At 43.6% G+C, this 27,818-nt stretch overlaps 1 protein-coding gene across 1 annotated transcript in view; it reads right to left on the bottom strand.

Moving 5' to 3' along the window:
- TYR (tyrosinase) overlaps positions 1-20,398 on the bottom strand; it is an 84,737-nt gene extending 64,339 nt beyond the window's left edge. The window contains exons 1-2 of the mRNA XM_043528691.1: positions 18,928-20,398; positions 875-1,091 (exon numbers count right to left, since the gene is read on the bottom strand). Of these exons, the coding sequence (XP_043384626.1) occupies positions 875-1,091; positions 18,928-19,746 (1,036 nt within the window). The 5' untranslated portion in view covers positions 19,747-20,398. The remainder of the gene's footprint in view (positions 1-874; positions 1,092-18,927) is intronic.
- Positions 20,399-27,818: the final 7,420 nt, after the last annotated feature.

Genomic DNA, 27,818 nt, shown 5'->3' with positions numbered 1-27,818 from the left:
TTCCAATAATGTGCATTTTTGTAAGTTATATTAAACCTCATGTGTCAAGACTTACCCATAGTTAGAGATTAGGTTATGTCCAAACTGCAAAGAAAACCCCATGGCACTGAGTCGTAGTGCCCGGGTCAATTGATTTGGTTTTGTGGGGCTTGGGCAGCAGGGCTAAAAATAGCAGTGTACACATTCCTGCTTGGGCTGGAGACTGGGCTCTGAGACCCTCCTCCCTCACCAGGTTTACAAACCCAGGCTCCAGCGCAAAAGAAACCTCTCTGCTGCTATTTTTAGCCCCTCAGCCCAAACCCCACAAGTCTGAGTCAATTGACCTGGGCTATGAGACTGAGCACCACAGTGTAGACACTTGCAGTGTAGACCTATCCTGTGTAGATATGTCTACACAGCAGCTGGGAGGAGTGATTCCCAGTGTGGGTAAATGTACCTGTGCTAGCTGCGCTCAAGCTAGCAGATGAAGAATAGCAGTGTGGCCACAGTGGCTCGGGATAGCCCCCTGAGCACACACCTGGGACCTTGGATGGGGTTGTACTCAAGTGGCTAGCCCAAGGGACCATGTGTGGTGTGCAGCCACATGGCTATTTTTAGGCACTAGCTTGAGCAGAGTTAGTGCATGTACATCTACCTGAGCTGGGAATCACATCTCCCAGCTGCTGTGTAGACGCACCCTTAGAGATTTCCAAGAGGAACTGTGACATCAGGTATATTGTCAATTCCACCCCATGAGATCAGTCCAAGCTGCCCAAGGTTTAGAGGCTCTACTTACTCATAAGTTACAACTTCCATCTTGAAACAGCATTATGCTACATCCCTGGAAAGGATCATTCTATGACTGGAAATGCCATAGTAGAATAAAATGTGTTACCTTCCAAAGTGTTTCTGAAGCTGAAATTGGCCAATTTATCCATGGCCCCAGATTCATATTGAGTCAACGTTAGACAAAATTCAACGTCAGCTGAAGATGGGAGCCTAGGTGTCCTTGTTTTATCATGGTTCCCAGGGTTTCGAAGTATAGGGCCTTCATTGGTGGCATTGCATAAAGCCTGCCGGCTGTTGTACTCCTCCGATAGGCTGCAAATTACCTGTGTAAAATATTTTCCATCAGCACAGTTGTCTTGGTTACAAAAAGGATAAAAGCAAACACTGTTTTATTTTTCAGAATAAGTTCTTCGACCCATAGAACCCAGAGCAGAAAATGCAAATGCGATAACCTGTGTGTAAGAAATGATGTTTGTATTAATTTCAAACTACAAAATTGACTTATGTAAGTGGCCCCCTTTCATATGACAAGAACATGTAACATATTTAAAATTGACACACACTTAACATTTTGAAATTATGTATTTTTCCCCATATGAAATACACATGACCTTGCCACTTGGGCTAGGGGCAAATTCAGCCCTCATTTAGAACATAAGAACGGCTATACTGGGTCAGACCAGTGGTCCATCTAGCCCAGTATCCTCTCTTCTGACAGTGGCCAATGCAGGTGTCCCAGAGGGAATGAACAGAACAGGAAATCCCCAAGTGATCCATCCCCTGTCATCCACTCCCAGCTTCTGGCAGATAGAGGCTAGGGACACTCAGAGCAATTGGGTTGCATCCCTTACCATGCTGGCTAATAGCCATTGATGGACCTATCCTCTGTGAACTTATTTAATTTTTTTTAACCCTGTTATAGTTTTGGCCGTCACAAATCTCCTGGCAAAGAATTCCAAAGGTTGATAGTGCATTGTGTGAAGAAATACTTCCTTTTGTTTGTTTTAAACCTTCTGCCTATTCATTTCATTGGGTGATCCCCACTTCTTGTGTTATGTGAAGGAGTAAATAACGTTTCCTTATTCATTTTCTCTACACTAGTCAAGATTTTATAGACCTCTATCATATCCCTCCTTAGTCATCTCTTTTCCACACTGCAAAGGCCCAGTCTGTTTAATCTCTCCTGATATGGATGTTGTTCCACACCCCTAATAATTTTTGTTGGCTTTCTCTGTACCTTTTCCAATTCTAATATATCTTTTTGAGATGGGGAGATCAGCTCTGCATGCAGTATTCAAGATGTGGGTGTACCATGGATTTATATAGAGGCATTATAATATTTTCTGTTTTATCTACCCCTTTCCTAATGATTCCCAACATTCTGTTAGCTTTTTTGACTGCTACTGCCCATTGAGCAGATGGTTTCAGAGAACTAGTCATGACTCCAAGATCTCTTTCTTCAGAGGTAACAGCAAATTTAGACCCTATCATTTTGTATGTATAGTTGGGATTATGTTTTCCAATGGGCATTACTTTGCGTTTATCAACATTGAATTTCATTTGTCATTTTGTTGCCTAGTCACCCAGTTTTGCAACATTTCTTTGTAACTCTTCACAGTCTGTCTTGGATTTTACTATCTTGAGTAGTTTTGTATCATCTGCAAATTTTGCCATCTCAGTGTTTACCCTTTTTTCCAGATCATTTATGAACAGCACTGCTCGCAGTACAGACCTCGGGGGTGGGGAGGCACTCCTATTTACCTCTCTCAATTCTGAAAACTGATCATTTATTCCTATCCTTTGTTTCCTATCTTTTAACCAGTTACTGATCCATGAGAGGATCTTCTCTTTTATCCCATGACCACTTACTTTACTTAGCAGCCTTTGGCAACGGACTTTGTCAAAGGCTTTCTGAAAGTCTAAGTACACTATATCCACTGGATCCCCCTCGTCCACATAGAATCATAGAATCATAGAATATCAGGGTTGGAAGGGACCCCAGAAGGTCATCTAGTCCAACCCCCTGCTCAAAGCAGGACCAAGTCCCAGTTAAATCATCCCAGCCAGGGCTTTGTCAAGCCTGACCTTAAAAACCTGTAAGGAAGGAGATTCTACCACCTCCCTAGGTAACGCATTCCAGTGTTTCACCACCCTCTTAGTGAAAAAGTTTTTCCTAATATCCAATCTAAACCTCCCCCATTGCAACTTGAGACCATTACTCCTCGTTCTGGCATCTGCTACCATTGAGAACAGTCTAGAGCCATCCTCTTTGGAACCCCCTTTCAGGTAGTTGAAAGCAGCTATCAAATCTCCCCTCATTCTTCTCTTCTGCAGACTAAACAATCCCAGCTCCCTCAGCCTCTCCTCATAAGTCATGTGCTCTAGACCCCTAATCATTTTTGTTGCCCTTCGCTGGACTCTTTCCAATTTATCCACATCCTTCTTGTAGTGTGGGGCCCAAAACTGGACACAGTACTCCAGATGAGGCCTCACCAGTGTCGAATAGAGGGGAACGATCACGTCCCTCGATCTGCTCGCTATGCCCCTACTTATACATCCCAAAATGCCATTGGCCTTCTTGGCAACAAGGGCACACTGCTGACTCATATCCAGCTTCTCGTCCACTGTCACCCCTAGGTCCTTTTCCGCAGAACTGCTGCCTAGCCATTCGGTCCCTAGTCTGTAGCGGTGCATTGGGTTCTTCCGTCCTAAGTGCAGGACCCTGCACTTATCCTTATTGAACCTCATCAGATTTCTTTTGGCCCAATCCTCCAATTTGTCTAGGTCCTTCTGTATCCTATCCCTCCCCTCCAGCGTATCTACCACTCCTCCCAGTTTAGTATCATCCGCAAATTTGCTGAGAGTGCAATCCACATCATCCTCCAGATCATTTATGAAGATATTGAACAAAACCGGCCCCAGGACCGACCCCTGGGGCACCCCACTTGACACCGGCTGCCAACTAGACATGGAGCCATTGATCACTACCCGTTGAGCCCGACAATCTAGCCAGCTTTCTACCCACCTTATAGTGCATTCATCCAGCCCATACTTCCTTAACTTGCTGACAAGAATGCTGTGGGAGACCGTGTCAAAAGCTTTGCTAAAGTCAAGAAACAATACATCCACTGCTTTCCCTTCATCCACAGAACCAGTAATCTCATCATAAAAGGCGATTAGATTAGTCAGGCATGACCTTCCCTTGGTGAATCCATGCTGACTGTTCCTGATCACTTTCCTCTCCTCTAAGTGCTTCAGGATTGATTCTTTGAGGACCTGCTCCATGATTTTTCCAGGGACTGAGGTGAGGCTGACTGGCCTGTAGTTCCCAGGATCCTCCTTCTTCCCTTTTTTAAAGATGGGCACTACATTAGCCTTTTTCCAGTCATCCGGGACTTCCCCCGTTCGCCACGAGTTTTCAAAGATAATGGCCAAGGGCTCTGCAATCACAGCCGCCAATTCCTTCAGCACTCTCGGATGCAATTCGTCCGGCCCCATGGACTTGTGCACGTCCAGCTTTTCTAAATAGTCCCTAACCACCTCTATCTCTACAGAGGGCTGGCCATCTCTTCCCCATTTTGTGATGCCCAGCGCAGCAGTCTGGGAGCTGACCTTGTTAGTGAAAACAGAGGCAAAAAAAGCATTGAGTACATTAGCTTTTTCCACATCCTCTGTCACTAGGTTGCCTCCCTCATTCAGTAAGGGGCCCACACTTTCCTTGGCTTTCTTCTTGTTGACATGTTTGTTGACCCCCTCAAAGAATTCTAGTAGATTGCTAAGGCAGGATTTCCCTTTACAAAAGCCAGGTTGACTCTTCCCCAACAAATCATGTTCATCTATGTGCTAGACAATTCTGTTCTTTACTATAGTTTCAACCAATTTGCCCGGTACTGAAGTTAGGCTTATCAGCCTGTAACTGCTGGGATTGCCTCTGGAGCCTTTTAAAAAAATTGGCATTACATTAGCTATCCTCCAGTCATCTGGTACAGAAGCTGATTTAAATGATAGATTACATTCCACAGTTAGTAGTTCTGCAATTTCATATTTGAGCTCCTTCAGAACTCTTGGGTGAATCCCATCTGGTCCTGGTGACTTATTACTGTTTAATGTATCAATTTGTTCCAAAACCTCCTATAATGACACCTCAGTCTGGGACAGTTCCTCAGATTTGTCACCTAAAAAGAATGCCATAGCTGTGGGAAACTCCCTCATATCCTCTATAGTGAATATTTAGTCCCGTGCAATGTGTCTGGGCCAAATTCATTACTACTAATGTAAGCAGTCACAACCCTACAGACATGAATGGAGTTGAACCTGTTCATGGCAGCGGTGAATTTGTCCCTTTGACATCACTGAGGCTTCAGGGGTATCACTGCAGAAATCTGGCTTTTACTTCCTAAGAAGTGGGTGGAGATAACCAGTCTTGTGTTTGGATCATCTGTTTGGGGGAACCTTCTCTGTACTTGGGACCCGATTCTGTTACTCAGTACACTGGGTAGTACCTTAAATCACAAGTTGTCCCATTGAGTAAGCACAGCTGGCCCTTAGCACAAATAAGGAAAAGGGCATACTGGTTTGTCTTCTTAAATTGTCTCTGTTTTATGCTATGACACAGACTTCATGTCTGAATGTGGGCAAGTTACTTAGTGTCTGTGTGCTTAATTTCCACATCTGGTAAATAAGGATAACCCCACTTCCCTACCTCACAGGGATATTGTGACAATAAATACTTTGAGATGCACTCATACTATGGCAATGGGGGCCATGTAATGACCTTAGATGGGAATATGCTAAATAGTGTCATACTACAGCATGATTTTCTTAAAAGATTACATTTCAGCCCTGGGTAATGCCATCTACAGTGCAGCTGTTTTGTGCCAATATCACCAATGCACAAGTGCTTTAAAGTTGTGCACCAATCGTCCCCAAGTACAGAGGGATTTTCTGGTGATGTAGAATCCTGGGTCTGGAAGGGACCTCAAGAGGTCGTCTAGTCCAGTCCCCTGCACTCAAGCAGGACTAAGTATTATCTAGACCATTCCTGACCGGTATTTGTCTAACCTTCTCTTAAAAATCTCCAATGATGGAGATTCTACAACCTCCCTAGGCAATTTATCCCACTGCTTAACCACCCTGACAGTTAGGAAGTTTTTCATAAGTTTTTCCAACCTAAACCTCCCATGCTGCAATTTAAACCCATTGCTTCTTGTCCTATCCTCAGAGGTTAAGAAGAACAATTTTTCTCCCTCCTCCTTGTAACAACCTTTTATGTACTGGAAAACTGTTATCATGTCCCCCCACCCCAGTCGTCTCTTCTCCAGACTAAACAAACCCTTTTTTTTTTTTTTTCAATCTTCCCTCATAGATCATGTTTTCTAGACCTTTAATCATTTTTGTTGCTCTTCTCTGGACTTCCTCTAATTTGTCCACGTCTTTCCTGAAATGTGGCACCCGGAACTGGACACACTACACCAGTTGAGGCCTAATCAGAATGGAGTAGAGCTGATTAGAATTAATTCTTGTGTCTTGTTTACTACTGATTAGAATTACTTCTCGTGTCTTGCTTACTACACTCCTGCTAATACATTGAGAATGCTCAGAGGTGAAAGTAAGCTGGTACGCCCCAGTACGACGTACCGGCAAGAGCCGGTGCACCGTACTGGGGCAGCCCGGCTTCATCGGGGGGCAATTTAAATTTAAACTTTAAACTGCCTCCAGAGCCCCGCTGCTGGAGCCCTGGGGTAGCGGCTGCAGGGCTCCGGCAGCTATTCAAAGGGCCTGGGGCTCCCCTGCTTCTACCGCCCGGGCCCTTTAAATAGCCACTGGAGCCCCACTGCCGCTACTCCAGGGCTCCGATGGCTATTTAAAGGACTGGGGCGGTAGAAGCAGGGGAGCTGTGGGCCCTTTAAATAGCCCCCGGAGCCCTGGGCTGCTACTGCTACCCCATTGGGGGGGCACTTACCTTATAGGATGGGCTGGGGCTGGCTCTGACCCCCTCAACCCCGCCCCTTCCGCCCTAGGCCCCTCCCCTTCCGGGAGCCAGAGCTGGCCCCAGAGTACCGGTAAGTCACTCGACTTACTTTCACCCCGAGAATGCTATTTGATTTTGAATTACTTCTCTTGTCTTTCTTACTACTGATTAGAATTACTTCTCGTGTCTTGCTTACCATGCTCCTACTAATACATTGAGAATGCTATTTGATTTTTATTCAACAGTATTACACTGTTGACTCATATTTAGCTTGTGATCCACTATGACACTGAAATCCCTTTCTGCAGTACTCCTTCCTATGCAGTCATTTCCCATATTGTATATGTACACCTGATTGTTCCTTCCTAAGTGGAGTACTTTGTAATTGTCCATATTAAATTTCATCCTATTTACTTCAGACAATTTCTCCAGTTTGTCCAGATCATTTTGAATTTTAATCATATCCTCCAAAGCTCTTGAAACTTTCAGCTTGACTGGGAACCAATGATAACTACTCTCTGGGAACCGATTTCCAACCAGTTATGCACCCACCATAGAATAGCTCCATCTAAATTGTATTTCCCTAGCTTGTTTATGAGAAGGTCATGTGAGACAGCATCAAAAGCCTTACTAAATTCAAGATATACCAGATCTACCACTCTCTCTCCCCCCCGCCCCCCAATTCTTGTTACCCTGTCAAAGAAATCTATCAGGTTGATTTGACGTGATTTGTTCTTGACAAATCCATGCGGACTTTTTCTTATCACCCTATTATCTTCTAGATATTCACAAACTGATTGCTTGATTATTTGCTCCGTTATCTTTCCAAGTACTGAAGTTAAGCTGACTGGTCTGTAATTCCCTGGGTTGTCCTTATTTCCCTTTTTTATAGATTGGCACTATATTTGCCCTTTTCCAGTCTTCTGGAATGTCTCCCATCTTCCATGACTTTTCAGAGATAATCACTAATGGCTCAGATATCTCCTCAGTCAGCTCCTTGAGTATGGTAGTAGTGTGGTCATAGCAGCTCCTAGGCATAGCAGCTCTTTCCCACCTCAACTGTTTGCATAAGAGAAGTGACCTGGGGAAAAAAGATGTGTCCAGGTTTCCCTGTATCTTGGCTTCCATATTGGCCTTGTGAAGCCACACACAACTAACACAAGTTAAGACAAACCTGAGACTACTCTAACCTATGCCAGGCACCTACCTGATATTCAGCCTGCCCAGAACTGGGGAGAATTTAATGGCCTTTGGTAGGCAGGAGATCAGTTTAGGTGATCTAATGATCCCTTCTGGCCTTAAACTCTATGAAAAGGAAAAAGAGGACTATTGGCTTAAAAGCTTCTGGAGTTGCACTGTGTGCTCCTTAGCTGTAGCTGAGGATCTGGGCCAATAGCTATGTCTGTATTTAACGATCCTCCCCCGTTATAAAACAAAAAAACAAAACAGAAAAACCTCTCTATCCCCACCAAAACATAAAACTCTGTGACCAATGTCTGCCTTGTCTGTGTGCTTGGTCATGGCATGTGTGGAAAGTGGATGTGCAACAGAAAACAGGCCAGGGGGAAATCTCCAAAGAATTCCTTCATGCTTATTGTATATTTGTATTTAATGAAATAAAATACTGAGCAACAAGAAGTGCAAGAGGCAATATATCCTGTAAGCACGAAGTGGAAGAAAGTAGGATTGTTCATCCTTAAAGGCAGTGTCAAGACCAGATATATCAGTACCCCCCAAAATGCAAATGGTGTTTGATTTATTTTAATAAATAATTAATCTTACTGTTCCTCCCTTAAAGCCCCCTCTTACATCTTTAGGATGTAAGTATATTGGGACATAGACTTTGTTACACTCTCTCTATAGCTACACCCATGCAATTCTATTGTCCTCATTAAGGTCATATGGGCATAACTGAGAGCAAAATATGTCCCTCATGTTTGTCTGGCATATTTTACCTTTTCTGCAGCAATGCTGTACCTTTTCTACATATGCAATGCTATACATTATTACCTTTAACAACAACATAATATTTTGACTGGTGATGAGGCCCAGACTTCCCCCAAAGAATCCATGCCTTGTACAGAGAAGTTCAAAATAAGGTGGGAAGGTAATGGCTAACTGTGATCAAGGTAGTGCTCCAGAAGGTCAGAGTTGAAATGTGGAATGAGCAGTTTGGATAGGTGTGTAGTGAAAGGTGCGATGTTTGCCAGTACAGATAGGCTCGAGAGAAGTCCCAGCACAAGCAGTTCTAAAAACTGGGAGAAAAGCTGAAGGCTATTAAAATAAAAAATCAGAAGCCACTGAGAAAGTCGTTTGCTTTGCAGAATGTATGATGTGACCTTTGAACTTCAGGGTAGCCGAGAAAGGGAACCCTTGCTCTTTTCAGTTAGGCAAGTGCGTTTGATTTGTGGTTTTCGTCCTATGTTCTGTGTGATGCAGTTTTCTAATGCCGTTAAAGCTAATGTCGCTAGTGGGCACAGCTGGTATATGCCAACATTAATCTCTAGCATGACCAAGTAGGGTCAAGTATCAGTGGGGTAGCCGTGTTAGTCTGTATCCACAAAAACAACGAGGAGTCTGGTGGCACCTTAAAGCTTGTTGTTCAAATAAGGTCAGTAAATTATAGGGAGAAATGTTAAGAGAACACTTTCATGACAAACTGCTGCAAAATATATACAAATAATAATACTTAGCTCTTACAGAAGGGATTGAACAGGACACATTCTGTTTTATTAAATTTTTAAAAACCCTCTAAGTTAAAAGACTATTATTTAGGTTGCAAAGGCAAGAATTTTAAAGTTTGAAAATGCCAGATTTACCATTGTCTGTTCAACCTTAATGAGCCTAATGCACATGTCGCAAGGGGAGAGACCATTTTTAATTACATTATCATGTGCTATTTTTTTTTCCCACAGGACCCCTGCCTTATTCAGTGCACAAGATGGATGCACAGGGGGCCAGAATAAAAGCTATGTGGGCAACAGTAAAATAGGTAAATCCTAACTTTTGACTTCTTGACTTTGCAACTAAATAAGGCCAGCACATACAGGTTACTTCACTGATTTACATCAGCTGAGTATCTAGCCCATAGATTCATGGATCCAGCTTCTGCTCTCTGTGTAAAAATCAGGAGTAAATATAATGCAATAAAATATGTGAAAAAGAATGGAGATGAAACAAGCATCGGGCCTTTAGTGTTCAAGGTCAGGACTGCATGTTCTGAGGGAACAAAATCAAGGCTGATCCAAGGTCAGGCACCACTTCTCAGAAAGAGATCGGCAGATCTGGAGGAGCCCGAATGGAAAAGTGAACAGTTTTTACAGATTATTGTTAGTATTGTGCCTGGAGGCCCCAATCAGAATCAGGGACCCATTGTTTAAGGCTCTGTAGAAACACCTAGTAAGAGACAGTCCTTGTGCCAAAGAGCTTCCTATCTAAATAGACAAGACAGCAAAAGATGGGAGAAAAGGAATTGTTGTATTCCCATTTTACTGAGCTGCAGAAAGATGATGTGACCTGCCCAAAATTCCATGGGAAGTCTGTGGCTGATCTGGGAATCCAACTCAGATTCCTCAAGTCCCAGCCAGGTCCTTTAACCCACAAGATCATCCTTTCCCCCAGTCTTAGTTTTGAAATTTATCAAACAAATTAATCTCTGGTGTCACTTCATTAACTTCAGTTTGGCCTCGTGTGTTAAAACTCCTAGGGCTGCTGTTGGAAATAGGTATGTGTTGCCCTGAACTGGGTTTCATCCCAACACCTGGATGGAACGCAACTGCAGTCCGTGGGGCTCTGCAGGAGTCTGCCTGCACAGAGCGGCTTTTAGAATCACAACCTAGGAGGGTGAGAGAGAAACAGTCAAATCATACATAAATGTAGGACAGTCATATGCACTGGGATTTTTATCATTATTCATTCTATAAATAGATAAAGTCCCAGATATATTTCCATCTGCCTCTCAACCTAGCCATCATTACTTGGCTGGATTCTTATATGCAATCCAGCAGAGGTGGGATGCTTATAAGAAATCAAGTAGCTCTGGGTCAAGAAATGTTGATTTAAGAAAAGGGAGTGAAAATGACTGTCTGTGACTTTCTATCTGTTTTGAGCCACAAATCAGACAATCTGGCCTTAAAATTAGACTGGGTGTCTTTCTAGCAATGGTATTCACTAGTTCAAACAAAAGTTACGGACCTAATGCAGAAATTGTTGGTGAGGTTCTGTGGCCTGTGATATGTAGGAAGTCAGACTAGATGATCATAGTAAGCCTTTCTGGCCTCAAAAGCTATGACAAATGGGCCTTTGTCGCCCCCTTTTCTCCTAATTCAAGATCAGGCCTCCCTTTTAAAAATTGCTCTACTGAAGTTTTTCTCTTTTGGAACAAATTCATAGATTCACATTGGACAATGCTCACTCCTGCAAACATTGCAAGGGCCTGATCCTCAGCAAGCATAAATAAGCGCAGCTCCATTGAAGTTATGAACATGCACAATAGCTGCATTTATATAAATAGTTAATAGATAGTGCCAGTAGATGGCACTCAAGAATATGCAGCATAGTTCCTGGGTTTAATAAAACTTCTTGTTGTGCTCTGGAAATGGGTTCCTTTGTAGAGTTCTTCATGTCATCTCTTAGCACAATTCAGTGAACTTTGCTAATTTGCACCAGCTGAGGAGCTGGCTTTGCTGATTCTCCACACTTTCAAATGGAATATTAAGATTAGGAAATATTTGTAAAAGTTTGGTAGCATTTACTGTGACTCACACCTTTCTTTAAAGCGGCTGGTTTTTTACCTCAACCCTTAGGCCCTGATTCTGCAGTTGTCTCTGTGCAGACGGATCCCTACACTCATGTGGAACCAATTGTAGGACTGAAGCCTTAGACTTTCTTCAGTCTTGTGTTAAACTTTTGTAAATTGCTTACTCTCTGAAGTGTAGATATTTCATTTTTTAATGCCGGCATTATTTGTGATAATTCTTTAAGGTTACTGCAATGAGAACAGTGACATGCACTGTTTACAAACATCAAGCCAAAAATTTTATGTTAATGGTGATAAATATTTTCTCAAATACATGTGAAAATGTTCAAATATATACTGATCTACACATTAAAGGGAGAATAAACTAAGGCTTAGATTGAGCCTGTGCTCATTGCCTTCACTAGGGGGCGGTGCGTAGCTCAGCCTCACAAATCTTTCAGTACTCCTGCTTTGCTCCCATGGGATAATAATTCACACCACCTCTTTGCTAAGTATATATTACTGCACTTCCCTTCAGCTCCACCGGCCAACATATTGAGTGGAGTGGGCTAAGACTCCACCCACTCCCTGCCCCTCTCTGGACATCCCCACCTGCTTGCTTTGGCGTGGGATTGGGCTTGCAGCCCCAGCTGTCACCTCACACCTGAAATACAGATGCATGGAGGCTGCCCAGGGGTATGACTCTACATGGCTGCATTAGGGCCTGGCACAATCAGGCCTTCATTAGGTGGCATCCAAATGCAACTCACTCACCAAACATAGCGAGATGTGAGAAGAATCCTGAGCTATTGTGTAACGGAACAAGCTGAACTTTGGAGACCCTATCGTAATAATGTCTCGTCTTTAAAACAAAGCAAGGAACTCTGAAAGAGATTATGCATATTTATACCCAATTAAGAGCACATGAAGAGCTCTTTCAAACATTTGTGGGGCTGAAAAGATAGATTAGCAAATGGGCAGAATAAAAGAAAAATGTAAAAGTAAAACTTCAAAGAGATTGTAAGAGACAATTCTGCCAGGGCATAAGGTGACAAATTATCTCCAGTCTATGAATTTCTGACCCCTACTGCATATGCATAAATTAAAGGCGCTACTGAAAGTGACACGACTGAAACAAACCTAACCCCTATAAGGTATTTTCTCCATGTTCAATTAACTCTGGTTGAAATTCCTCCCTCTGCAGAGGGGCAGCCCAATGCCTGAGGACATCTTACCTCCCAACAGAGCTGGGGTTTGCTAGCATGGAGGGGATATTATTGCGAATCACTACCGAAAGATTCATTCCCTTCTGGTTTGCCAGCATATGATGATGTGCTGCTTTTCTGGCGCCAGGCCAGGCCTTTTTGGTGTGGCCACCCCTGCACCCCAAATGCACACGCAGACTCAGCCTCCTACAGGTCAGATCCCTTTTCACTGAATTATTAGTGTGCAATAGCATTGATGACAAACCTGACCTGGGAATTTCTAAACTTCCGATCATTTCTGTCATTGAGGTTTATATTTTTTTAATAGGCCATTCTTTACCGCTGTTGCTACATATGTGGGGAACAGACTAGCAACTATAGGCCAAACTCTCCTCCCAGATGTGAATCCAAAATAAATCCAGTGAATGAAATCAGTGGGATTACTTTGGGTTTGCAGCAGTATAACTGATGGGAGAATCTGGCCCACGCTTCTTGTTTGGGGGCTTTCTTTCTCTTCATTTCTCTGCGGCACCGAGAGCCTAATCTCCATGGAACACAGCATGTAGATTCTAATCTCTCTGTAACACAGCGTGTTTCAGACTTAAAATCTCTGTAAGTAGACAGCAAAGAGACTAATCTTGATGACCACCTGATTGACAGCTCCTTGCTCACAAACAGCTGTCAGGGTTTTATTTTTCTTCTTTTGAAAATGAACCTGTGCAGCAGACACGGTCTTAAACTTATTGTGTTGTAAGTTGCAGTCAGAGGCATAAGCAGTTTCTGAGATATGGGTACCTGTGGCTAGGCAGCGGGGTCGGCTTCAGAGCCTGAGCCGCAACTTCAAAGTGCTGTCTGTGCAGCCATTTTCAGAGCAGTACTGTGAGCCCCGCTAGGCCTGGAAAGCTTGCTTTCGCTCGCTCCAAAATGCTGGGTAGAGAGATCCCTTCCTGGCCTGGTTTGGTCACAATAGCCAAATAAGCAGACAGCCCTGTACAAATAAGTGAGATGAGATGTGAGGGTTTTTGTTTGTTTGTTTTGTTTTGTTTTGTTTTGCTAAGCAAATATCTTTAAAATAATGCGCACAATTTTATTCAAAATTTTAAAAAAATCTGCTTTAGCCTAAGAACACTTAAAAAAATAAAAGCCACAAGAAATACTGGAGCAAAGGAGGATTGGATCCTTTTTGGTTTGGTGATTAGAGGGTTTTTTTACAGGTTTTGGATGTGGGTAGAAAATAGTGCTTGGAATGATGCCTTGCTTGCCCCCTTAATTGTGCAGCCATCAACCCACCTCTACGATGAATAGACATGCCTAGTCCTTAGTTAATGTGCCCGACTATCCAACTTGCACACCCCATACAGGGGTTGCTCACCGTTGCCGTCCCTGGGCACATCCAGGGTGGAAAAATGCTACCGTACTGATTCAGCAGCATTTTATACACATTTTCAAAGGTGTAAATGTTTGCATGGAGTGCCAGGGTAGTGGAGAATCGAGCCTGGCGTGAAGACCTTACATTCCTGTGACTGAAAGCAGAACTTAGTCCAGTCTGTGCAATTACTTCCTCTAAGTCAGTCTATTTTTCCAGGTGCCAGAGTACACCAGGCCCAGTCCAATCTAGCTGTGTTCCATTACAGGAGTGGAACAAAGCAGCCAATATATACTAGTGACTCTGGGTAGAATTTATACTCTATTTCCTTATTTTGTCTGTAATGTACCTGGCACCCAAACCCAATTGACTCGAACGCTCAATCTCAACAAAATGAGCCAAATTCTGCTTTTACTTTCACCAGAGCAAATCCTTGGTAACTCCATAGACTTTAATAGAGTGACTCTAAATTTACACCAGTGCACCAGAGAGCAGAACGTGGACCAGAAACATTCAAACAGGGCACAGTGCTGATTTCTCTTAGCCAATACATTATCTTGAAGAACTAACCCCCCGAAAAAATCACCTCTCAAGCTTCCATGCAAAGATTCTGCTTTCTTTCTCCCTTGCTCCGGATTTGCAGGAGATTGCATAGCTCAGTACGGCATTAATGAGTGCCTATGGGCTTTATTTAAGACAAAGAAATCTGAAGGCAACAGTTTAGCCATTAGTTACAAACATCTGCAAGGATAAGGTAAATTCTAGAGAGAAAAAACATATTAGCGGTTCCTAACAGAAGCAGGAGTCAGAAGTCTTTTTTAGAGGATAAAAATGAGAAAAAAACCATGGACAGATAATTCACTCAACTAAGTGGTAGCAGTAGCTGAAGGAAAAAAAGTGAGAGGGGGGAGCTAGAATTTCAGCATGCAGGCATGGGTATCCATGTTGCCATAGCAACTTTGCCATGGAATAAAGTATTTTGCTCCTTTCTTTAGAAAGAGATGCTGTGCTTCAAATAGGCACTTTACATTTTTTTAAACAAATCCATAACAACCCTTTGAGTGTGCCACCATGTCTTAATTTTCCTAACACTGCAGAATCCGCAGTCATTATTTTATTACATTTTGAAAGGGCATTGTGGATTTTAAAAGGACACTGTGATACTTCTTTATTTTAATGTCATTTTTAGCTGTTTCTCTTCTCCTCTCTATCATTTAGATTACCCTATTAAAAGCCTGAATTCCTACACATCTCTCAACCCTCCACCCCCTTATTAGTGTGTCCTTTGTTATTTGACTGGCAGTGCTTTGGCAGTCAGCATACACTGCCCTAGATCTATGGTTGCCTTCCGGCTGAAGCTAAGACTGTTTGTTTCCTTTTAGTTTTATGGAATGAGATTCTGATTCTAGTGTCAGACTAAGGCACTCCTCTGACTTCAGAGTTACTCCACTGTCAGTAGAGCTGGTTGGGAATTTTCTGACAACCTTTTTATGTTAGAAAATGGCAATTTGTTGAAACCAAAGTTTTCCATGAGAATGCATCTGTTGTGATGAAACTTTTGTTGTGAAAAAATGTTCAGGTCCAGGAGGGAGGGAGCAAATGACTCACCTGAGAATGGCCCAGTGGCTAAGGTGCTCACCTGGCACGGAGAAGACCTAGCTTCAAGTCCCCATTCTATCTGATTGAAAGCTGGGACTTGAACTTGGACCATCCACATCATAGAATATCAGGGTTGGAAGGGACCTCAGGAGGTCATCTAGTCCAACCCCTGCTCAAAGCAGGACCAATCCCCAATTTTTGCCCCAGATCCCTAAATGGCCCCTCAAGGATTGAACTCACAACCCTCAGTTTAGCAGGCCAATGCTCAAACCACTGAGCTATCCCTCCCCAGCTATACTGGATGAGTGCCTAACCAATGGGCTATGGAATCAGTTTCATATTTATTTTCTTTTTGGGGGGGTAAAAAAATCTTTGAAAGGTCTTGGTTTCATCCAAATGAAGAGTGGAAAAAATTGTGTGGGTCTGGAATACCATTTTCTACCTATCTCTAATTGTAAGCCAGAGTAACATTTGGCCTCAGAGCTACTAAAGCAGTGATCAAAATGCATTTGATCATGCCCTCCTTCCTTGTGTTTATAGTCGCTTATGCCCCCCTCCCCCACGAGTGCATATACCGTCACGCAGCTCTGAAGGCAGAGCGGAGAGCAGCACAGCTGCCAGGCACCCAGCTCTGAAGGCAGCGCCACGCCAGCAGCAGTGCAGAAGTAAGGGTGGCAATGTGAAAAGTGATATTTGTCAATATTACTTTTCACAGCAGACTTAGTGCCCCATTGCCACCCTTACCTCTGCACTTCTGCTGCCACCCTGGGGCTGACAGCCGGAGTCCTGCTGCCACCTTCCAGTGAGGGACTTGCAGGGGTGAAGGGGAAAGGCGAGACCAAGCCTGGGCTGCCTCTTGGTGAGGGTTTGAGGGGGCGGGGAAGGAGAATCCCAGGATGGCAGGGCTCTGGCTATTAGCCCTGGGGTGGCAGGGCTATGGCTGTTCCCTTTATCCCATCCCCTCACCTCCTGGCTGTGCACGAGCCCCAGCCCCCCAGGGCTGACAGCCAGAGCTCTTAAAAAAAGAAGAAAAAAAAAGAAAAAAAAAAGCTCACAGCTCCCACCTCCCTTGACAGATTCCCGTGCCTCCCTTGGGAGGCCTGCCCCATAGTTTGAGAACCACTGTACTAAAGGAACATCAGTCTAACTTGTACCTTGACCACATGCTCCCCAAATCAAAACACGATTCTGCTATCTTGCCATTGTAATTCAGGAGTAAATCCACTGACATCAGTAACGTTACACATAGGTGTTGGAGGAGAATCAGAGCGCTGAATGCAAAGTCCTAGTTAGAACTAGTTTGAAAGTTTTAACAAATAGGCACTTTAAAAAAATATTACCAAGTGACTTAGGTGCCTAAACCCCATCTTCAAAAGTGACTTAGGAAATGTTGACAATGGGACTGAGGTGCTTTGGGAAGTTTTGCCCCAAAACCAAGCATTTTTTTTAAACATGCTGCATTCCCCCTTCCCTGCAGCAACACTTTTGTGCTCAAGGCATACAAAGACTTTATTTTGACGAGATGTGTCTTTTAAGAGAAGCTTTGCTTTGTTTATGGGCTATCTGAAGGACAGCCAGCCTGAAGTGGTAAATTATAGAATACCACTGTTTTTAAATGTACGGTAGCAAAGCTTTTATGTGCTCAGATACTACACCGATAGGGAAGCTATATGTATCTACCTATATCAGTCAGACCTTCGAAAGGGTAAGCAAAGCATTGCTCTCTGACCCCTCCTGCTTTGTAGGAAAACATTATTGCGTACATATGGAGACAGCTAGAAACTTGCTAATTCTGTAATACTATCTGCACCCTGTTACTATTGACCTGTCATCCAGTGTGCTATATATGTCTTAATTAGACTTCACACTCCACAGGACAGGCAAAATAGGCCTGATTCTAATTTCACTTACACCAGTTTCATACTGGTGCAACTTCATTGACTTCATGATACTCCTGGTTTAGACCAGTGAGAAATCAGATGTGGGTCTGCTGTATTCTCTGGGTGAAATCCTAGCTCCGCTGAAGTTAATGACAAAACGCCCACTGACTTCAGTGGAGCCAGGATTTCACCCCATGTGAAGTACCATATGCACATATGGGACTATATAAATAAAATTCTGCAGGACTTCGCTGGTTTCACATTTTGTTGGAATGAGAAAACCACACTCTGAGACAAATGACATCTTTCTGGCTGCTTGTATTCTATATACTGGACCAATTTCGGTACTTTTACAATTCTGAACTGGTGTTAATCCAGAGGAATTCCACTTAAATCAATACTCTGATTACACTGCTGTAACTGAAAGGAGCCATTGCATCAGTTAAAAATACAGGGTCAGATTCATTGGTATATCCTGACTACTTTGTGCTACTCTGGGGATGCAAAGCAGCCATAAATCCAGTTTACTAGGCTGGCGTTAGCCCAGTTTGTCTTTGCTTTGTGACACCAGAGCATCACAGAGCTGCTGGAGTAGATTGGTGAATTTGTCCTACAGTCCGTTAAATCATGGAAACAAAGGACCAGATCCTCAGCTGGTGTAAATTGGTGTATCTCCAAGTAAGTCAAAAGAAAGATGGCAGTTTGCACCAGCTAAGGACCTAGCCTTTAAAGTTTTAAATGCCAAAAGTGCATAGCACTAGGACACCACAATGTATCCACTTCAGCTAGATAAATAAGCAAGGCTATATTGCTTTATAGATTCAGATGAACGGTGTTTGAAATGTAGGAATACTCTGAGTGCTAAATTCTTAGCCCATTTTAACAGCGGAGATTAGCTTTTATTTTTCTTTTGAATAAATCACCGGCCTTTATTTGGAAATGACTGCTGTTAACAGCATAGCCAATCCTTTTGGTGCACTAAAGACTTTTCACTTTAAACTAGATAAGCTTAATTGGATAGTTTAAAAATCTTGGCTGGAAAAAGAGGTGGTGAGGGGGCAGGGGGTGGAAAGCCTTTCAGATTGCAAAGCACACTGATGACAACTCCGTGCTTTTGTTTCCATTGCTCAGAGACTAACACTACAGTGAAGAGGCCGTGTGCCGGCGACTTGCATACAAATGCCCTACTTTCTCTCAGCTGGATGTCTCTGTCCAGCACTGTTGCGATGTTGTGTTATGCACTTTGCTTTAGGTGCAGCGATGTACCCAAAAGATGATTGAGTATATTTTCTGGTGACCTAGATTTCCCTCTGGCCACAAGTCGATTAGCATGTAATGTATCAGATCTCTTGGCATAAAGCCACCCTTCCAGCCCTCCCTCCCTGCCAGCCAGTCCTTACCTGCCACGAGGAGAAAAAGGATGCTGGGCTGAGTAACTGAGGGTTAGTGGGGTGTCTGCCTCCCATCAATTCGTCAGTGCAGACATCGCAGCCTTCGGCATCTCGCCAGTCCCAGTAAGGGATGGTGAAGTTCTCATCCCCTGTGATCTTCTGGATCTCGTGTTCCCACAGCAGCAAGAACAGCCGATGCCAAGGTAGAAAACCTGGGGCTTCATGGGCAAAATCAATATCCCTCCATACGCTTGACCCACCTAGCAAGGTGTCATGAGAGACATAGTAATGCATCCATACGAAGAGGTCGTAAATGTTGATGTTCCTGAACATGGGGGTCGAGCCATTGTTCATCTGAGCATAGGTTCCACTGGCGATGACATAGTCCTGGCTCGGGGTTTGCTTTGCCAAGTTGAGGTAGGCGAGGAACTTATTCTTCTCTTTGCTACTAAGCTGGAAGATGCTTCTTCTCATGCGCATCCTCCTCTCGGCACAGTTGGGCCCTGAGAAGCCAAACCTGCACTCCCCGCAGTTGAATCCCATAAAGTTGCTGTTGCATTGGCATGTCCTGTTATAAAACACAGCAGGCCAGTCCTCTCTGTCGTCCACACCTGTGAAGGGGAACTGCGGCCCGAGTGGGGCACGGGACAAAAGGATCTCCTGGCAGGAGCCCCTGCCAGAGAGTTCTCCACAAGGGGACCCATCCCCAGCCCACAGTGGGCAACATTCCTTCCTCAGCAGGCTCTCTGAAGATACACAGGCTCGGGGGAACTGCCCGGATGAAGGCTGCAGAATCCCCAGCAGGAAACCCAGGGCCAAGAGTGACATCCTCACACAACAGCAGGCAACCTTCAGTGCTGTGGCTCAGTGCATGAATAGATCTAACCCCTGCCACAGCCCTGCATATGAAAGAAATTTTTTCCCCTCTGGTGGGAAAGTTTCACTCCTGTCTTTTTTTTTTTTTTTTTTAAACCATGCACACTTCAATCTCCTTTGCCATCTACTACACATACACACAATTCTCTGTTAATCTGATTATCACATGTTCTGGGTGAAATCCAAGTGACTTATTTTCCCCTGCCCCTTTAGCGTTTAACATATACAGACTTATTATAAGCAGTCATCTTCTGCCTGTCACATGATCCTTTTCCTCTGGCAACTTTGGAGCAAGTAAAACTTGGATACAGAAATAGTGACAGCCATTTTAATTCCTTGTTTGCTTATGTGCATTAGAATAATGATTTGTTTTTTTAAAAAATAGATTCTGTGGAATTAAATAAGCACAGCAAATCTCTGGATTAAAATAAACTTTATTCATTTATTTTTAATCTGTCCCCCTCAATATGAGACTCATAAAATGACCCTATTAGGCCAAAGAGTGTGTGAAAGTAGGATCCAGTGCAGAATTAAGGGTTTGTTTTTGGTGACGTGTTCAGACTGAAAACACTTCTCTTCCTCGTAGCCTGGTTCACTGCAGAATAACTTGACAGCATCCCTTCTCTGACAGAAGGTCCCATTATAAACTTTTAGGGGCAGGTCCTCATCCAGTAGCTATATTGAAATTAGTGTAGCTATGACAGTTAACACCAGCCCAGGACATGCTTCCTGGCTTTCTCTATTAGTAAAACTTTGTACAAGGGAAATTACAGGGAGGAAATTGCAGGGGAGAGAGTCAACCTGGGACAGCACTGCAACCATCCACTCCCTGATCTGGAAAAGGGACCATAATCCCTGCATTTGCCCTGGGAGGGAGTTTGCAGACCCTGGATCTACATGTTGTAACTGATGTTACATTGGCTGTGTTCCAGACCATCCACAACCCCTTTCTTCTTCTCCGCTGGCCTATGCAGAGCCTAGCTGTACAGCACGCAGGCTGCTGGAATGTCCCTCTCTGCCTGCCTTGCAGCAGCATGGCAATCATTCCACTGTGAGTGGAGTAGGGGAGCCTTCCACTGTCCCTAAACTGCTGGCTGAATTGCACATTTAGAAATTTCCCTCCGTCTTGTCTTTTGTGAAACTGGGATTTCTGTTGTTGCGGGACATTTTTTTTAAAAGCAAGGGGATGGGATTACCACTGACTGAGGATTGCTGAGAGTTTCCGTGCGGCTGGAGCACCAGACAGGCGAAGCAAGGGAGAGCTTGGCTGGGAAATGTTGCCTTTTGCTGGAATCAGCAGGTCATCACATGGTCCTGCTGAGGAGCACGAGGAGCCTTAATCCTGTTGCCGTCTATGCTCCAGCAATACAGACAGATTATCACAGGGTCTCTGTGGGCTTGGGGCCTGCGGTTTGAGGGTTGCTTTTTTAATTGCTTCTAACCCCACTGACGTTTATTGTGCTCTCTCTGTTATTCATCTCTTTCATTTCTCGTGCTAGGCTTGATGTACATTGCATGACAGAACTGCCACCCGTTTAGTTTTCGGTGTCAGGATGCTTAAGAAACCCATGCAATTCCATGGCTTTAACTAGCTCTGCTAGGTTTGCTGGTGTAGAGCCAGGTAATTGAGAAGAGAGACAGAAAACCAGGCAGGAGGGGGGCTGGGGAAGGCTCTGGGTGGACGTTTCACATTGAAGCGCAGAGAGGTGCATACACACACGCATGTGTACGCACACTTACTTTAGGGATAATGCTATTTTTTCGTATTCTACTGGAATTCCTTGTTCAGTGATCAGAAAAAAGGTGAATCTCAGGCTTTACCACTGTCCCCCTGACACCATGTTTCTGCAACAGCTGATTAGCAGGAGACTCCATGGCGCAGAGTTTAGGGCCCAACAGGACAAGTTATAAGCTTGTCTCTCTCCCCAACAGAAGCTGATCCAATAAAAGATATTACCTCGTCCACCTTATCTCACATTGAATCAATGGCAGGATCAGGACTAGAAGGTGGATTTCTGGTCCCATGCTGTAACCTCTGAGCTGTGCCATCCCTGTAGCTGTCATACGTTGCTCTCTGACTTAATTATGTGAGCCATACTGTTAAAAACCAAATTGCACAATCAAAATACAGAACTATAGAGATTGCACAAGAAGTCACAGTGACATGCAGAAATAGCTCTTGATTCCCACTGATTTTCAAAGTCTGCTTTCATCCCATTCTACTTCCTTTAAGGGAGAAAATGAAAATATATTTAGAAAGGGACATTTCTCATTCAGAAACTGGTCAAAGAAAATAATTTCAGCACCAAACTGCTGACATTGCAGTAGTTCTTTTCTCGGTCACTGTTGGGGACACTGGGCACTACACTAGGTAACTCGGGAGGGTGGAAGACCACGAGTGTCGAGGAAGCCCTCCCGCTCTAGGCCTGGATAAACCGAGGCCCCTTTGCTCCTTGAACCTTCTGTGATCCTGCATAACTCTGAGGAAGCTAGCACACAAACAGACAAGTTTGCACACGGCTCGCCAGCCAAGGCCAGCTTCGGCCTGGGAAACAGATAGATAAGGCAGAAATGTTTAGCAAAAACCAGTAACAAATAGGACCAAATAAGGCAAGGCTCGGGCAATGCTACTGAGGAAAAACACAACTGGCTGCTTTAGCTGATTGGCTACGGTATTGTACGGGGCAACAGGTAATTGGTTGCATAAGCTTGTGTAGTGAAGTAGACAAAGGTATAAAATGTATACTGGAATCTGCATGCGCTTCTGCAGGATTTGAGACAGCTCAGTCTCCCTGCACCCTATTTGGAGCTCCAAATAAATCTCTCTGCTTCTCCACCCCGTTGTGGTCATTGGCGCGACGCATACCGGGCAACGAACCCAGCTGTTGCTTGCCTCAGGCACTCTGTGCCGGCAACATCACTGTGCTGATGCTCTCTCTTAACATCTTCTTTTAAAAAGATTTTTTGACAATTCTGTGCCTTAAAGTTTTAATTGATTTATTTAGCTCCCAAGGAGACAATGTGGGATGGTGAAAGGGGCTTGGGAATCACTCTTGCAGTTGCAAAGGGTTTTATCACTGATAATATTTCAGTATAATGTTGGATAAAGGGATGTCAGAAGAACTCAAATGACTTAGAGAAAATTAGTGCAGACCAGGTACAGTAGAAAGAAGAATCACGTGGGGAAAGAGTTGAAGATATGGCCCTTTGAGAGACATAAGTAAAAGGAATTCTTAGGCTATGTCTACACAACACAGCTTTTAGCGGCATGGCTGTGTCGCCACAGCTGTGCTGCTAAAAGTCACGCTGTGCAGCCGCTGTTTGTAGGCTCTCCTGCTGACAAAAAACTTCCACCCCCAACGAGCGGCATCCGCGTTGTCGCAGGAGAGTGCTCCTGCTGACAACGTGCTGTTCACACTGGCACTTGTCGCGGCAAAACTTTTGTCTTTCGTGGGGAAGGGGTTAACATCTCTGAAAGACACAAATTTTGTCATTCAATTGCCAGTGGAGACATAGCCTTAGGAAGGAGCAAAAAGAAGAAGGAAAGAGCGGGAAGGGCAGCATGAGATAACATAAATAGGTCCAAATTGTGCTGTCTGTTGCACAGGTGCTACTCCCTATTGGCTAGATTCTGCACCCTTACTCCGTTTTGGAGGACTCATAAATGGTCCCTTCTGGCCTTATAGTCTGACCTCCTGCACATTGCAGGCCACAGAACCTTGCCCACCCACTCCTGTAATAGACCTGTAATCCCTGGCTGAGTTACTGAAGTCCTCAAATTATGATTTAAAGATTTCAGGGTAGAGACTCCACCATTCACACTAATTTAAACCTGCAAGTGACCTGTGCCCCATACTGCAGAGGAAGTGAAAAAACCCCAGGGTTTCTGCCAGTCTGACTTAGGGGAAAATTCTTTCCCGACTCCAAATATGGCGATCAGTTAGGCCCTAAGCGTGTGGGCAAGACTCACCAGCCAGACACCTGGGAAAGAATTCTCTGTAGTAACTCAGAGTCCTCCCCATTTAATGTCCCATTACTGGCCAGTGGAGATACTGGCTCCTCGCAGTCGCAGATCACCTACATGCCATTGTAGGCAATCTCATCATACCATCCCCTCCATAAACTTATCACGGTGAGTCCTGAAGCCAGTTAGGTTTTTGGCTCTCACTGCTCCTCTTGGGAGGCTGCTCCAGAACTTCACTCCTCTGATGGTTAGAAACCTTTGTCTAATTTCAAGTCTAAATTTCTTGATGGCCAGTTTATATCCATTTGTTCTTCTGTCCACATTGATACTTAACTTAAATAACTCCTCTCCCTCCCTGGTATTTATCTCTCTGATGTGTTTATAGAGAGAGCAATCATATCTCCCCTCAGTTTTCTTTTGGTTACCCTAAACGAGCCAAGCTTTTTGAGTCTCCTCTCATAAGGTAGGTTTTCCATTTCTCTGATCATTCTAGTAGCCATTCTCTGCACCTGTTCATCTTTCTTAAACGTGGGAGACCAGCAACTGCACACAGTATTCCAGATGAGGTCTCACCAGTGCCTTGTATAATGGTACTAACATTTCCCTATCTCTACTGCAAATCCCTTGCCTGATGCATCCTAAGACTGCATTGGCCTTTTTCACAGCTGGATCACATTGGTGGCTCATAGTCATCCTGTGATCAGCCAATGCACCCAGATCTTACTCCTCCTCTGTCACTTCCAACTGATAAGTCCCCAGCTTATAGCAAAAATTCTTGTTGTTAGTCCCTAAGTGCAGGACCTTTTAAATGGTGTTATCACGTGCTGACTGAGGGTGACAGAAAGGGAACAAGATCTGTGAGATCGAGAGTGCAGTTTGAGCCCTACGATGGAAAAGAGAGACAAACTGGTTTTGAATAACGTAGTACAAAAGTTTGAATCCAGATTCTGTTTCATCCAGAACTCCAGTAGGTGGGAGGGTGAAGAATGGAAGGTTACATAAGATAAAATAGAATCAAAATTTTATCTATTCAAAATAAAAGGCCCAAGCCATTACTAAGTTGCATATAGGTAGCCCAGTATGTTTACATTACACACAATTAGGACTAAAGTATTTAATTTCTACTTAAAATGTAATCTTAAGGTAATAAAATAAATCAAATCTCTGGCAGTTGAGTAAGAAGACTTCACCAATTTCATTATACTAAGCAGGATTCTTTACTAAGAAGCAGATAATAAATTACCATGATCCATCTTTTTAGCCTAAAACAAATACCTACAGACCTATAGGAATGATCTTTAGGAGATGAGGCTTAAACACACTGGTTTAAATATATGAAAGGAGCATGCTCCTGGCAGAGAGACGATTCTGAATGTTATAAGTAATCGAGTTTTACCTCCAGACCAGCATACTAATATGCTGCAAGCACAGCTGATGACCTGATTGATGTGCCCGCCTGTGTACTCAATCATGACTGGAGAGATGGGTCCCGGCTCTAAAATTCAAGGCAGATAGAATTCTATTAAAACCTGGGTAGTGCAGTCATTCAAATAAATTGTCCCAACTAGGCAGAGAAGAATCCAAAATCTGGTTGGTTTCCAAGGAGGAACAAGCTATCACAGGCTAACTATTACAGGAGGCTTCTAGGATTGGAGGAGTTTTGATGAAAACAAGAGGTTTATTAGGAAGCACTCATGTGATAGTCTGGATGAAGTCAGGTATAAAAGACTATGCAGAAAAGCAGCAGCCACAGTCAGAGAGTAACACAGCAATATATTGGTATATTGGTTCAAATTGGGTTTTCCAGAGACCAACAGACAAAAAAAAGGATTTTTGGATTTAAATTGACTCAGGGCCATCGGTACAATGGGTGCCCCAACACTTGTAGAAGGGATGGAAAGACTTTGGCTTACTTGTGTTCCATAGACTAATGGGTGACTCCTGGTGTGTTTAGTGTATGTTTCAATCAGTTTGTTTTCTCTGTAATGCTTTTACTTTAAATGTACCTAAAACGAGCTGTGTGTAATTTGCAACTACGGTAAAAGCACTTGTCATTGGCTTTCAGAGAGACAGAGGGTGGCAGGGGACTGCACAGCCTTAAATCCCCCCGGTCAGAAGAGTGTGGAACAAGGATCCTAGCCCATAGACAGGTGATGGCAGGAGATCTGAGACCTGACTGGGCACTTCTGGAGTGGGCCACAGAGAGGGAGGACACAGGTCCAGTTACTCTGAAACTGTGACAACAACCTCCAGTGGCTAATACTCACCTTGCTTTGGCACGCAATGGCCTAGTAAAATGTAGGAAGTATAGATGCAGTAAACAGTGGATATGTACATTTCTCTGGGTGTGTTTAAATACCCTCCCAATTTACTCATCTGCCCAAAGTTTCTTATGACTCCTGAAGATGCTCATGAGAAGAATGTTAATGGTTCTTCTGTGTGTGTGTGTGTGTGTGTGTGTGTGTGTGTGTGTGTAAACACACAACCTCCCTCCAGTAGGGAATGCTGGAGCAACAAGAATAACAAGATTAAAAAGTTTGGGCCAATTGATCCAAATACAAGTAAATTGAGCTGTTTGGGGGAAAAGGGAAAATATTTGACTATTTATTTTTTTGATCATTTTTTCCAATTCTTGTTTTTTCAAAATTCAGATTATTGACATTGAAAAATGCTTGGATTTTGAAGTTTGCAAAAATATTGTCCATCTTTAAAGTTGGTCAAAATGGGGCTGGGGGAGGGAGACAATTTGTGAAAATGTCATTGTAAATTCATGGTGATAGATGAAATTTTGAAACTTAAAAATTCTGAAACTTTGAAAATGTTAACAAGCTGTAGTCAGAAAGATCTCATAGAGTCAGAATTTAAGGGCAGAAGGGACCACTGGATCATCTAGTCTGACCTCCTGTATATCACAGGCCACAAACACCACCCAGCATCTGCACACTAATCCAACAACTGGAATTAGCCCAAAGTATTACAGCCCACAGGAAACTAGACTATTATGCCAAGCAAAGAGAATAGGAGGGACTAAAGTGCACCAGTGGCCCCAGGCCAACACAATGGCAGGGAAAGGATTAATTGAGATATAACCAGATAATCCTGGAAAGTGACCCATGCACATGCTGCAGACATAAACGGGAACTGAGGCCCAGGGTTGTTGAGCCCTACCCCCTACCATCACAAGCAACCCTATCACACAATCACACTCCTAAATGGTCCAACTTTCTCTGAAAACCATGTAAGTTGTTTGCCCCCACAGCTCCTATTGGGAGGCTGTTCCAGAACCTCACTCCCCTCTTGGTTAGAAATCTTCTGATTGCCAGGCTGAATTTGTTCATGGCCAGTTTATATCTATTTGTTCTTGTGATATCATTGTCCTTTAGCTTAAATAGCTCTTTACCCTACCTGGTATTTATCCCTCTTGACTTATTTAGAGAGAGCAATCATATCCTCTCTCAGCCTTCTTTTTGCTAGATTAAGTAAACCAAGTTTTTCCAATCTCCTCCCAGAAGATAGGCCCTCCATTCCCCTGTTCATCCTCGTAAATCTTCTCTGCTCCTTTTCCAGTTTGAATTCATCTTTCCTGAACATGTGTGAACAGAACTGTACACAGTATTCCAGCTGAGGTTTTCCAGTGCCTTGTACAATGACATTAATGTTTCTAGACTGGGAATGCTTCATCTGATACATCCAAGGATCACATTTACTTTTTTCTCAGCTGCATCACATTGGTGGCTCATAGTCAACCTGTGATCGACCCACACACCCAGGTCTCTCTCCTCCTCTGTCGCTTCCTACTGAACACCCTCAACTTATAGCAAAAGTTCTTCTTATTAGTTTCTAAGTGCATGACCTTGCACTTTGTACTATGGAATTCCATCTCATTTCTGTCATTCCCGTTTTTAGACATTCAGATCTTCCCATATAATGTTTTTGATATTCTCCTCCGTATTGATGATGCCTCCCAACTTTGAATAATCAACCAATTTAATTAACACACTCAGACTTTCTGTGCCAAGGTCATTAATACAAATATTGAATAAGACTGTCCCAAGACCGA

This window comes from Chelonia mydas, chromosome 1 (assembly GCF_015237465.2).
Source record: "Chelonia mydas isolate rCheMyd1 chromosome 1, rCheMyd1.pri.v2, whole genome shotgun sequence".
Classification (NCBI taxonomy): Eukaryota; Metazoa; Chordata; order Testudines; family Cheloniidae; genus Chelonia; species Chelonia mydas.
The sequence above is the reverse complement of the archived record's forward strand: the minus strand, read 5'-3'. Positions and strand labels throughout refer to the sequence as shown.